General features: G+C 37.2%; 1 protein-coding gene across 1 annotated transcript in view; it reads left to right on the forward strand.

Annotated features, from left to right (window-relative positions):
- Positions 1-13838, forward strand: part of cfap299 (cilia and flagella associated protein 299) — a 694354-nt gene that overhangs the window by 594401 nt on the left and 86115 nt on the right. The window contains exon 4 of the mRNA XM_087989061.1: positions 12847-12989. Coding sequence (XP_087845187.1) covers positions 12847-12989 — 143 coding nt within the window. The remainder of the gene's footprint in view (positions 1-12846; positions 12990-13838) is intronic.

The following is a 13838-nucleotide window of genomic DNA, read 5'->3' on the forward strand; positions in this document are numbered from 1 at the left end:
ATGTTTACATTCGAAACATGATGCATATTATTATTGTAGTTTAAATACGCTGCCAGATATTTTATCTTGTGCAACAACAAAATAAATGTTCTGTTCAACTAAAAACATTAAAAAAAAATAGCAGCAGGAGCAGGCCTTGTAGCCCCTTGAGACTACTTCTACATCATAGCTGATAATCTACACCAAAGCCCTGTCCCCACACTATCTTCATATTGATTGATGCCATTAGCACCTAGAAACTGTGCAATTTCTGTCCTGAACTTAATAAATTACTGAGTTTCCAGACTCTTTTGATGTAGAGATTTTTAAAACTTTGCCACCCTCTGAGTGAAGAGGTTCTTCCTCATTTCAGTACTAAATGCCTTCCCCGCTGAGACTGTGTCCCCTTGTTTTGATTCCTACAGCCATCAATTCTGCAGCTACTCCATCTATTACATTAAGAAATTTGATAGTTTCTCTTAGATCACCTCTTATTCTTAAACTTCAGAGAATACTGATCGAGTTTCCTCAGTTTCTCTACTTGTACAGTGCCACTGTCTCAGGAATCAGACTGGTGAATGTCTGCTGTATTCCCTTTATTGAACAGCAACTCAGACTGTGCAGCAGGTAGCATGCCACCAGGGTTTTATAAAATTTAAGCAAGACTTCTTTGCTCCCATATCCAAATCTTCTTAAGATGAAAACTATTTCACTAGTACTGCTCCTTGCTGTTTGTTAGATTCTCCCAAACAGATTCAACATCCTAGTCTTCTGATTAGAAATCCTCTCTCACTAGTATACTAATCCAACTAATTCTTTATTAACAGCGTCATCCAACCTCTTTTTTGCCTGTCACCCCAAATGTTGAATATCGTTAAGTATTAAGTTCCCAGTTTTGGTCACCCTGCGGTCATATTTCCATGATGGCAATATAATCACATCATTTTACTTCTATGAGTGCAGTCATTCATTTGTTATTGTTATATTGTAAGTCTTATTATAAATGATTTATGCATTCGGAGAAGAATGCTTTTAATTCTGCCTTTTTAGCAATATTCCATAATTTGACACTGGTTGATTCTGGCATTTGTTTCTACTGCTGTTTAGTTTCATTTACAGCTTTTCTACTACCCATAAATGGGCTTATTTACCCTATCTGAATTCACTCTTAGATTCCCATCCCTCTCTGACAAGCTAGTCTAAACCTTTTCCAATAGAACTAGCAAATCTCCAGTCCTCGTCCTACTCAGGTTTAACCAATCCTCCTTGCACAAGTCCCACCTGCCCTAGAACATGTCCCAATATCCCAGAAATCTAAAGCCTTTCCTCCTGCAACATTGTCACAGCCATGTATTCAGTCAGTACAGGTTAATTTTTCTAAATCCATTAGCACCTAGTACTAGAACCAATCCTTAGATTGTAACATTAGCTTAGAGAGCCAGGTTTTTAGTCAATTACCGAGCTAAGTTCTACTTTAGTGATCACATCCCTCTTCCTATGTACGACATTGGTGCCAATGTTGACCATGACCTCTCACACTTCAACCTCCCCCCCAAAACTATATACTGCATCCATTCCATGACACCCTTGACCCACAGCCACTGAAATGTCTGTCTGATCCCCTAACAATCAAGTTGTTATCATTATTGCCTTGCCACTCTTCTCCCCTGCCCCCAGACCAATGTAGCTAAGCCACTGCACAATTTGTTTCTGTCTCCACAGATACTGCTAATTATGTTGAATTTCTCCAACAATTTTCTTTTTTTTCTGATTTCTAGCATTTGGAATAATTACTTTTATCCTTACATTTATATTCAATTATTCTTGTAAAATAAGATAGCACCTCTTTCTTGATTACATGCTGTAACTGAACACTTTATTTTTGGGATGCATGTACTAGAACCCCTTGGGTTCCCATAGTTGCTCTTCATTTAAGTAATGCTCTGTTTTTCTATTCTTGTGAGAGTGTACAATTTCATACTTCCCACATTGTACACCAGCCATTAGATTTTTGCCCACTGGATGACCAGTTTATGAATGTCTGTCAACTCCTTATGTTTTCTTCACAAAATACTTTCCGACTAAATTTGTTTTGGCTGTAATTTAGTGAGTGTGTCTTCGCTGCTCTCATCAAGTCAATGATATAAATTATAAAATTTAAGGCCCTATGGGATTCTACTTGTCATATTTTGCCAATCAAAGACCCATTTATGCTTAATTATATTTTCAACTAGTCAACCAATCATCTATCTATCCATACCAATATGTCAACCCATACATTATGAGGTTTTATTTTCTGAAATAATCATTAATATGACACCTTATTAAATGCCTTCTGGAAATCCAACTGTTGGAGTATCTGTACAGGTACCACTTTATCCACAGTACGTGTTATTCCTTCAAAGAACTCTAATAAATCTGTTAAATATGATGTCCCATTCACAAAGCCAGTTAATGGTGATTCTCCTCAATGAGTCCCAACTTTTCTAAGTGCCCAGCAATAATTTCTATCATCATCGATATTAACACGTTCCCATAAAAGATATCAAACATTTTGACCTATTGCTCCCTGTTTTCTGCTTACCTCCCTTCTTAAATAGAGGGATTATATTTGCTACATTCCTGTCAGTTGGAACCTTTCCAGAATCTAGGTAATTTTGGAAAGTTAACATCTATGTATTTACCATGTCATTAGTTACCTCTTTTAGACTGTACAATGGAATCCATCTTGACCTGAAGACTTGTCTGCCCACAGCTCGATTAGTTTGCTCAGTACTGTTTCTTTTGTAATTATAATTTCACTAAGTTCCTTTCTCTCTTCTGCCTCCTAATTTACTAATATTATTAGAATTTATTTTGGAGACAGAAGCAAAATATTTGTACATTTGACCTATCATTTCCTTATCAACTATTAACTCCCCATTCTTAATTTGTAGAGGGCCAACTCACTTTACTTATTTTTTCCTTCTAACATACCAGTTGAAACTCTTGCTACCCATTTTTTATATTTCTAGGCAGCTTCCTCTCATACTCCAATTCTTCCTTCAGATTAACCTTTCAGTTATTCTCTGCTGTTCTTTATATTCTGTCTAATCATCTGTCCTTTTGGTCATCTTTATACAATTATAGGTTTTTTTCCCCTTAAGTTTGAGGTTTCCCAACTTCTTTAGTTAGCCAGAGAAGGTGAGTCCTCCCTTTAATATAGTAGATATATATATATATATTCTGAGCACTGTGAAATATCCCTTTAAATGGCTGCCACAACATTTCTCTTGGTTTCTCCCTCACCTGGTATGCCAGTTCACTTCAACTAGCTCAGCTTTCGTGTTTAGTAAGTTGCCCTTATTTAATTTTAAGGTACTAGTATTAGCTCCAATCTTGTATCGTTCAACTTGGATGGAAATTCAGGTACATTATAGTTGCTACTACCAACAAGTGTCTTTACTCTCAGGTCATAGTTAATCTTGTCACATTACATAAGAAAATATCTAACATAACTTGCTACCTGGGAAGTCCTAGAATATGCTGCTCCAAGAAACTACCTGAAAAGCACTTTAAAAACACTTCATTCAGACAACTATGGCCAAACTAAATTTTGCACGTAGGTTCAAAATATGCATTATATGCAGATTAGAATCCGCTATGTCTATTGCTGTCCCTTTATCAGAACGACCCTGTTATGTAAGAGCTTCAGATCCCTGGAGCAAACCCGATGTCATGGAACTGCACATCACTAAGTTTAAATAGCACAGAATAGATGGAGTTAAACAACTCATTACCAGACCAGACTGCAAGATGGATCTCAACGTATGAATAAGATATGTTGGGCCTTGGATAATGGAGCTGTAAGTTAAAGCTGGTACGTATATATAATTAACATGTTGAGGAGTATCTACTATTGTTGTATAATCATCATCATAGAATCCCTACAGTGTGTAAGCTAGCCATTCAGTACATCAAGTCCACACCGACCCTCCAAAGAGCATTAAACCCAACCCCATAAACCTGAATTTCCAATGGCTAATCCAAACTTGCACATCCCTAGATACTGTGGGCAATTTAGCATGGCCAATCCACCTAACCTGCACATCTTTGGACTGCGAGACAAAGCCAGAGCACCCAGAGGAAACTCACACAAAGTTGAGAGTGTAGTGCTGGAAAAGCATGGCAGGTCAGCCAGCATCTAAGGAGCAGGAGAATCGATGTTTCAAGCATCAGCCCTTCATCAGGAATAATCAACATTTCAGGCATAAGCCTTTCATCATGAACTAACGCAGACACAGGGAGAACGTGCAAACTCCACACAGGCAGTCGCCCAAAACTGGAATCAAACCAGGGATCCTAGCTCTGTGAGGCAGCAGTGCTAGCCACTGAGCTACCATACCAATCTAATAAGTATAGCTTTTACTTTAATCTCAAACCAAAAGACAGTTCTTGACTTTGCCTTCTCCTTAAACAGTCTGTCTTGAACAGAAATCTCATAATTGGCATCCAATCACATGATAAAATAGTACTCGATATTTCTTTTTGTAAACTTTATTCTACATTATAGTTACTGCTAGGGAGCCATTTTGTTGGGAGCACAGCAACTAATTACTTCTTTCCCTTCCTATTCTTCTTCTCCATCCTTCTTCCTTTCCAAATCTACAACCTATCTCCTGAACCAACATCATATCTAACTATTGCACAAATGGCATCCATGATTAACATGTCACCCATCTAAATTTACATAGTTTCTTGTTTTTCTTGAATGCCATATATCCTCAATATTTAAGACCCAATCCTTGTCATCCAACAATCATGACTTTGAATTGTCTATCAGATCTTATCAATTTACTTCAATGTGTGCTATCAATACATTTACTTTGTAATGAATGCTCATTCGTGTTCAGAGCCTTTGATTTTGACTTTTTGAAGTCTTGTCTTCTAATCTTGATTGTTGGTGCTCATTCATTTTTTCCTTAGTTCCTTCCTGTCATTCTCTGACACTCATTTTCCATGTTACTATTTGGTATCAGCTCTTTAATACACCATATCTTTCTGAATTTGATCCCTTGCCCTATTATTTAGTTTGAACCCCTCTCAATGTCTATACGATGCACAATAACACAGGTTCAGCTGTAGACTGTCCCAACTATATAGCCTCCAGTACTGTTTCCAATATACACAAAGTAGAGCTCATATTTCTCACATTAGTCATTGAGTCACATTTTCATTTCAAACATTTGGTACCCAATGCGAATTTGCCTGCAGTTTCAGTCATGATCCAGAGATTATAGCCTTTTAGATTCTATGTTGTATTTTAATGCCTAGCTCCTCATGCTCTCTATGCAGAATCTTGTTTCTAGTACCTATGTGTTAGTGTCTGCATGGATCAAAACTACTGGACCCTTTTCACTACAAGGTCCTCTCCAGCCCTAAACAGATGTCCCAAGCCCTGACACCGAGCAGGCAAAACAACCACCTGGACTCTCACTCTTTGTTGCAGAGAATGGTATCAATCCCCTTCACCATTTTATCAAATACTTCTACAATTATGTTCCTTATTGCTGCCCCCCAACCAATTGAACTACTTCCTGTTCCAAGGTGACATGGTCAATTTGCTCAAGCATCCTTTAAATTGGCTGAGAGAGCCATGAGGTTTTGTTTTAGTTTTTTGCTCAGTGCAGCCTCTGCTCATTTCTATTCTTTGAAAATTTGATCTGATTTAGATTGAAGGTTTTCAGCAATTATAGTGCTACTTATTCAGTCACAATCATGTTTTAATGTCTTTCATAAAATGAAAATTTGTTTAATCTGAGTTTGGTTGACAGGTTCAAGAAAGGTCACAGAAAAGCAGGTCGGTTGGGCTAAAAGAAATTAAATTTTAACATAGCCAAAACCAACACTACTAAACAAATTACAACCATTTTTTTCATACACCTGCTGCCACAGAGCAACATGATATTGAATTTGGCTTGTCAATCTAAGTTGTTCTTATTGGGGTTTCTCTTGGCATAATTATCAACATCATCTACTGAAAATTAATTATATTTTCCAAGTGATGATCTAAATTTGCATTGGGAAAGGACTCAGTAAGATATATTTAAATTGGCTAATTAATTTCCCTATTTCAGAGTTAGATTATTTCCAGAGTTCTGTAAAGGACATCTTGTTTTATGAAGTCAATGAACTGATATTGAGCAACACAATCTTTAAAGAAGTCCTTTTGTGGGAACAAATCAAGCTAAAATAGTCCAATCAGTTTTCTAGTTTTAAATATATTTGTCAAGTAAGCACCTGTTTCATACAGCTCTCATTAAATCAATTTCATCATGAGGTATTTTTTCTCCAAATAACTTGTACTGAAGAATCTGTACCTATGCACTTTGTACCTAAGATGCCAAAGTAAGTGGCGACTTGTGAACTTTTTACTGTACTCACTTGAGTAACATGTGACAATAAAGCTAATTCAGTTGAATTATGTGAAGAACATTATCTCTTGGCGAGTTCTGAGAAGATTTATAACTCAGGTTGAGGTTCTGGATGTAGGTTTGCTCATTGAGCTGGAAGGTTCATTGCCAGACATTTCGTCACCCTACTAGGTAACATCTTCACTGGGCCTCAGGCAAAGCACTGCTGATAATTCCTGCTTTCTATTTATATGTTTCGGTTTCTTTGGGTTGGTGATGTCATTTCCTGTAGTGATGTCATTTCCTGCGGTGAAGTCCCTTCCTGGTCTTTTACTCAGGGGGTGGTAGATGGGGCCTAACTCGATGTGTTTGTTGATAGCGTTCCGGTTGGAATGCCATGCTTCTAGGAATTCTCGTGCATGTCTTTTTTGGACGTCCTAGGATGGATGTGTTATCCCAGTCAAAATGGTGTCCTTCCTCATCCATATGTAAGGATACTAGTGAGGGAGGGTTATGTCTTTTTGTGACTAGTTGGTGTTCATGTATCCTGGTGGCTAGTTTTCTGCCTGTTTGTCCAATGTAGTGTTTGGAGTCCGATTGTAGTCCACCAGAATTCAAGACACTTTAGCCAATAAGGTACTTATAAACGGTTTTACAGTATTCTGTTTGAGATTATCATAAGATTTTATCCTTTCAGGTTTCTACAGTCATTATAAACATATTAGTTCAATGTACTTCTGTTTGCAATAGTAAGTATTATTTAAAGACTTAATAGTTACAAGGAAAGAAGTAAAGCTTCAGTGAGCTATATAAAAACAGACTTTGGTAAATATTTCATAATTTTGTTATGCTTTCCCTCTATCCTAATCAGTTTACATGGGCAGGTCAGTTCCAACCACTTCCACCACAGTCCCCAGTCAAACCTTCTAATTAGCTCCACAGTTGCTGTTGACGTTCCATTTGTTATAAGTAGAATAGATACCTCAGTAAGGTGAATGTTGAAAGATCACAAAATATATTACACTGATTATGAATCATACTCTAGTTTCAGATGTTTGACATGGACCCTGTCTGTGTTCGGTTATATAATAGAGGTACTCCTCCCATCTGTATCTCCTCTGTCTGTCAGCAGCCTCTTTGGAACAATATTAATAGCAACTGTAAGTGTAGTAGATAAACCAAAATCACTATTGATGTGGCAAATTGACCCAAGGGATTCAATCATGAAAACGTTATACACTTCCATGAGAATTGTGTCACTACTGTGCAAATCTTTGTAATTGAGAATGAGAGATGCATACTGAAGTAGTTTATTTTAGGGAATTTGGTATCACAGTTCCTTAATATAGGTAGTTGATCATTTGTAGCAATGTTCTCATAGTTTATTGAGAAGCATCAATTTAGTTAATTAGGCAAAGAAAGAAAATATATTATCTTTTGACAGAGAAGAATGCTTTACTAATCCTGGAGCAGTTCTGGAGAAAGGAGGTGTATAGACAGTCCTGTTGTGTCGGCTGGTGACAAAATTAATCAATTCAGTTTAAAAAAAAACAGCAAGGACACGCTTATCTCCAAGAGAAAGCTGTTAATTATTTAAGTTCATCTATCTCTCCTTTTATTTGGTATATTCCATTTAATTTCATCTAAGATGAGTCACTTCTATTTCCAATTGACCTTGTGTCACTTTTTATGTTTACTATTCTTTTATTCTAAGTGGACCATCCTATTAATTTCCATTGTATTTGATACAGGATCTCCAGAAAAACCTTAATGTCTGACCTCAGAAAGTGCTTTCATAATATCGTCAAAACAGATCAAATGTTACTGAGTTGTTGCAAGCATTATCAAATTCTGCTTTACTTGAACTTTCTTACAAAAAAAACATAGTTTTCTCAGAGTGCTACATTAAACTCAATTTTCTTTTTTTTTAATTAACCTGAATTCAAATATGACAACAATAGACTTAAGTGTTTCTTTTGTGTACAGTCTCAGTAATGTTAATGGGTTGACAGGTTTTATTAGTGGTAATTTAATTTCTTCCCAAACAATCCTTTCCTTTTTTTATATACCAATTAAAACCACTCAGGCTGTTTCTGTTGGCTCTTGTTTTAATTTAAAATTTTAAAATTTAGTTTTTTTTTTGCCTTTTAAACTTCGATTGAATTTCCTGCTGCGTGCTTGAACAGCAACTTGTGTCAAGTAATTTTATCGATCCCAAGTTCAGAAAACATTATGTCTATGCTTGGTGGTTTTAGATACCAAGTTTATATTGAAGACATAAGTGATCTCAGTCAGTTCAACATTCTCCTGTTCTCAAAAGCTTTGTCTCAGCAAGACTTCCAAAGTTCTTGAAATTTGTATAACAACAGGGAACAAAATTCACCGAGGTTCTGAAAGATACCCAGTAGATTAATAATGTACAAGTATCTGTAAAATTAGAAACTCAGAATTTAGTCCTGTCTAAAATTATGTATCTCATCACACAGAAGCTATGTGGAATGACTTAAAACTCATTTCAGAAGAGTTAACTCTGCTGTTTGGAGAGTCGGGGCCCAAGCCACTCAGTGATGTCATGTAATTTCATGTACTCTATTTAAAAAGCTGCCAACATTTTCTTATTTTATTAAAACAAACTCTTGAAAAAGGCTAAAAGGTTTTCTTTAACATTACCTTCAAAAAAAAAGTACATGAACAAAATATTTCTCATTCCAAATTCTGAGTTTAAATTGGAAGTCTTCCAAGAAAGTTTATCTATGTTTTGAGAAGAAGCCAAACTATTTTTCACAACATATCCTGTCTGCAGCACTTTAAAGAAAAGACATATTTTGAACTTTTTAAATGAAGTAAGATTCAAAAGGCTTGAATTGTTCACACTTTCTGACTTTTCCCTGTCTTAGGCACTCACCTCAGTCGAATGTAGGGGGTGCTTTTATTGTAACTGTCATGAATGGTCTGTGAATGCAATCCAATTTTCATAGGGGTTTCTTTAACCTCATCAGTGAACATTGACTCATGCAAAATTGTGATTTCTTCTCTAACTGTGTCAGAGAGTCTATTGCTCACCTTTTCTGTCTCTGCCCGAGCTTTGTCCTAGTAGCATTGTATTCCAGTTTCACCTCATTGCGTTGGAATGGCGGAGAGAGCGAGGTAAATATTTTCAACATTTCTCCTATACCAGCTGGAATCGCCCACTCTCTGCCAAGAATGTTCAAGGCCACAAGGCCTCTACAACTGCAGATTGCTGCTTGACACTGTTTATGTTCTTGGCAATGCTATCTATATTCAACTCCAGGGCAAGTAACTCTGTATTGAACCTTGTCGAACCTTGTGGTCAGCCTTTTGTGGAATCTGGGTGTGGTCTTGTGGAAAATGATTGTGGGGGAGTCAGCTAGTATGGATTGCTGAAGGCCTCCAATATCATCAGTATGAACTCCTAATCTCCTGCAGCTATTGTATAGCGACATCTCTCCCTGGGACACCAGTGGGATCATAAAGGATTCTGATTTTTTGGCGTAAGACTTTGGATTGTCGCTGCAGTGACATGTCAGGTTTCTCACCCCAGTTTCATGGCCTCCACTGCTACCTCTATTCTCCTTAAATGCTGTTTATTTGGGTCAGAGCCTACATGTACAGTAGGTGGAGGAGGTGGGATGCAGAACTTGTTCACTTGAGTCACACCCGATCACATTTTCCTTGGCACTCAAAGGCATAGTGACTCGGCCTGTTGCAGTGGAAACAGTGAATTTGGATAATGGCAGGGCAAGTGATATCTCAGCAGCTGCTATGTTAGCATTTCCTAAACTCATGCAAAGGTTATTCCAGCGTGTCCTCCAGTAGTGTTAGCATAATTAATCAACTCATCCCACATCACTGTTTTATTGTTGTACACACCCAATATGCTATGGACTGCTAACTGAAGTTCCTTTCAGAAAGAGGCCCTTAAAACTTGGGGAGCCATAGTGTTCACCACTGTCTGAGTCCTCTCCCTCTTCTGACCATATCTTTCTGTAGCAACCAAGAAACATCTCTGCAAATCTACAGGGACTTCCAGTGGTTGACTGTCTGATTCAAACTAATACTGAATGGAAATCATTGTCTACTTCCCCTAGTGCCTTATGTCCTCCTCTAATTCCCTAAGTTGTAATATTCCAGCTGAGTTCTCTTTTTAAACCTAGAGAGCAGGCAGCTAGGAGAATCTGTTTAAAATCATTACCCTCTAATTTCAGGCGGGAGCTTCTAAGCACTTCCCATTTTAGCATAGGAAGGATATCAGATGTCATTGTAATGCCCAATTCTTCCCTTAAGGTCCTTACCTTAGCTGGTGACAAGGGTCAAGGTGTGTTTGTGAACTCTCCTTTGACTACAGTAAGGGATCCCTCCTTATCTAGGCAAAAGTGAGGACTGCAGATGCTGGAGATTAGAATCTAGAGTGTGGTGCTGGAAAAGACCAGCAGATCAGGCAGCATCCGAGGAGCAGGAGAATTGACATTTTAGGCAAAAGTCCTTAATCAGGAAGAGCTTCCTGAAGTCCTTCTGATGAAGGGCTTTTGCATAAATGTCAATTCTCCTGCTGCTCAGATGCTGCCTGACCTGCTGTGCTTTTCAAGCACCACACTCTCAATCCCTCCTCATCTATCTCTTGCCCAGATTTCACCTTGATTCTTGTGACTATACTCAGTCACTCACTCACTCTTGCTGTACAAGAGAGGCAAAGCAGAAGAGTGCTGGTTGTCCAAGCTTCTTTCAAGGTCATTCATCTTTTTAGCAGAGAAACAGCTATTTGTGCAGTCTTTTGGCAAAGTACTGTCTGGAGTTTTTAATTTTGTCAATACAAGAGAAGTGATCTGCTTCAGGGACGAATATATTTTTTGTCAAATTAATTATCTCAAGGCACTACTTACATCCTGCATTTCGCCTTTCAATCTCTAATTCTCTGCTCGTAACTCAGCATCTTGTTTTTATATTTTCTCTATCTGTTTACTTTTGTAGCGTGCCTCATTACACGCTTTTACCTCCCTTCTTAATTCTGCACACAAGCTGTCACTTTCCTTTTGTAAGTTTGTAACTTGTTCCCAAGATTCCTTATTTATTCAGTTGCAAAGCACACACGGGCCCTGTAGGCCAATTTATTCTGAACTTCTTTTATATTAATCTTACTTTCTAGCAAGATTCAGAAGGGTATCAAGAATAGAATCATAATTTTCTTGTATCATTCTCTGGCTGCCCCAGTTTTCACAATTAAAACTTTCTTGCACCTGCTATTTAGCATACATGAAAGCCATTGGTTTATTGAAAAGTTAGTGAACACACATTTAACTACAAATTAACTTTCAAGCTTTTCAAAATTAAAGCCAACTAACCCATGATTTATGACAGTGACACCAATTGTTGATTTAAGGCAGTCAACGATTTATAGCATTTTTCTGAGAGTTTATTGAGAAACATCAGTTTAAATGTGATAAATTAATTAATTATGCAAAGAAAGGAAATATACAGGTGAGAATGTTTGACCAATTCTGGAGACATCGGTGGAATGGAGAAATCGAGGCAGGGTATTCTCACATCCTATTGGTCTTACATCCTTTTGTGGTAGTTTCTAGTAGACTTTGGTGGTCTTGGTACTAATAGTTTTTGTTCTTCCCTTGGGAGAAATCGTGGTCTGCCACTTAGCAATGGTGTGGCTCATCTCCCTGGAACTTCCTCCCTGTTCCTCCCCACATGTCTTGGTTAACATAACTTATTTTGGGGACTGGCCATCAACTGCTCTTGGCCAGTGGCCATGGGATAGCTACTAATGAGTCAGATGGCTACTGTCCCATTCCCCACCTCCATTTGAAGGTTAGTTTAGCATTCTTTATAAGAACAAATGCTTATTTTGATACAATGCGTTGATTATAGTGAAAGGTGGTTTGTGATTCAAGACTTTGATGAGTCCTATGACTTCTCCTCTGCTGTCATATAAAGATTTATTTACACTTGCAGTAGGCTCGTTGCCAATGCGACAGTTAGATAAGGTCTCGTGCTGTACAGAAAATATCAAATATGGAATGAAAAGTTAACAGGTTTAAGGGGACCCCAATTTTCAACAAAGATGCTTATTAAATTGCCACAGTGATCAATTTGAAGGCAAATAAGTATTTTATTTATAATATCTCCATAATTGTCCACACATTTAGTTAGTGAGAAAGAAAATATCCATCCTTACAAACAACAACTCAATTCTTAACTGAGGAAATGTGTGTAATTTTAAACTGTTGCTTTTAGGAAGCAATTGATGTCATCATTTCTAATTTGGATAATATCTGTTGTCTGTTTCACATGATTAAATAGGCATAAACAAACCAAGGGCACTGATTAAATAGCATCTTGATGTTCCTACAATCTTTTCTGAATAATATATATTTAACAGCTTATTAAGACTGCCTAGTTTAATTCAATATTTTAGGCTCTAAAACATTTTGTTTTCAAATTTCAGTCTATAATTTTCATCCGAGACTACAATTCTCATGGACAAGAGATTTCTGGGTATATTGATTACTGTCATAGGCTGAAGATAGAACAGTTTGAAGGGTATTTCAGTGGAAAGAAGAAACTATTACCACGGTCAACAGATCTAAGGTACGCTTACAGATTATAATCCTGATTTGATGACACTGTTGGTGGCATTTTTAGTTTAATTTTCTGCTTATGGTAATTTATAAATTATAACATTCCTGCATGAAATAATAACGTCCGATATCATTCCTCATCTGTAGTTTCATACAACAATTGTTTAGGTCAGTAATGCAATGGATTTCCTGAAAGTAACTTAATGATAATAATTCAAAACCAGCCACCAGGGAACTCCCACAAAACTGATAACATACCATGAAAAATGAAGTCTACACTTACCAACATATCACTAACTCCTGCTTAATTAATGTACCTGGCAGCAACAAATATTTCTACCACTTGAACTTTACACTATTTTCATAAAGTAGTTAATGCAGTAATCACAAAACATTTGTTGGAATGGTACCTAAATGCTGCAAATGTGCCATGATACACCTTGAAGGAAAAACAAGATATATATACGCTAACATCTGGACCTTTCATCAAGAACTATAGCAGTAACCTGCATTAAAGAAACACCTTTAATGTAGTAAAAAGGACTCCACAGCAATGCTATTAAACAAATGTTTACCAGCAAACCACATAAGAAGATATTAAGACATGACAAAAAGGTAGGTCTTAAGGAGGAGAGAGAGAGCGATAAAGAGGCAGAGAGGCTTATGGGGAAATTCCAGAGCTATGAGCCTTGGCAACTGAATGTACAGCATGTCCCTGGTTGAGTGATTAAAATTGAGAATGCTCAAGAAGCCAAAATTTAGAGCAGTGCTGAGATCTTATAGCATTGTAGGACTAGAGTATTGTGTATAGTTTTGGTCACCCTGTTATAGGAAAGAAATAGTACTATTGGAAAAAATT

This window comes from Chiloscyllium plagiosum, unplaced genomic scaffold (genome assembly GCF_037043375.1).
Source record: "Chiloscyllium plagiosum isolate Xiang-an unplaced genomic scaffold, Cpla_swu_hap1 HiC_scaffold_1, whole genome shotgun sequence".
Taxonomy (NCBI): Eukaryota; Metazoa; Chordata; class Chondrichthyes; order Orectolobiformes; family Hemiscylliidae; genus Chiloscyllium; species Chiloscyllium plagiosum.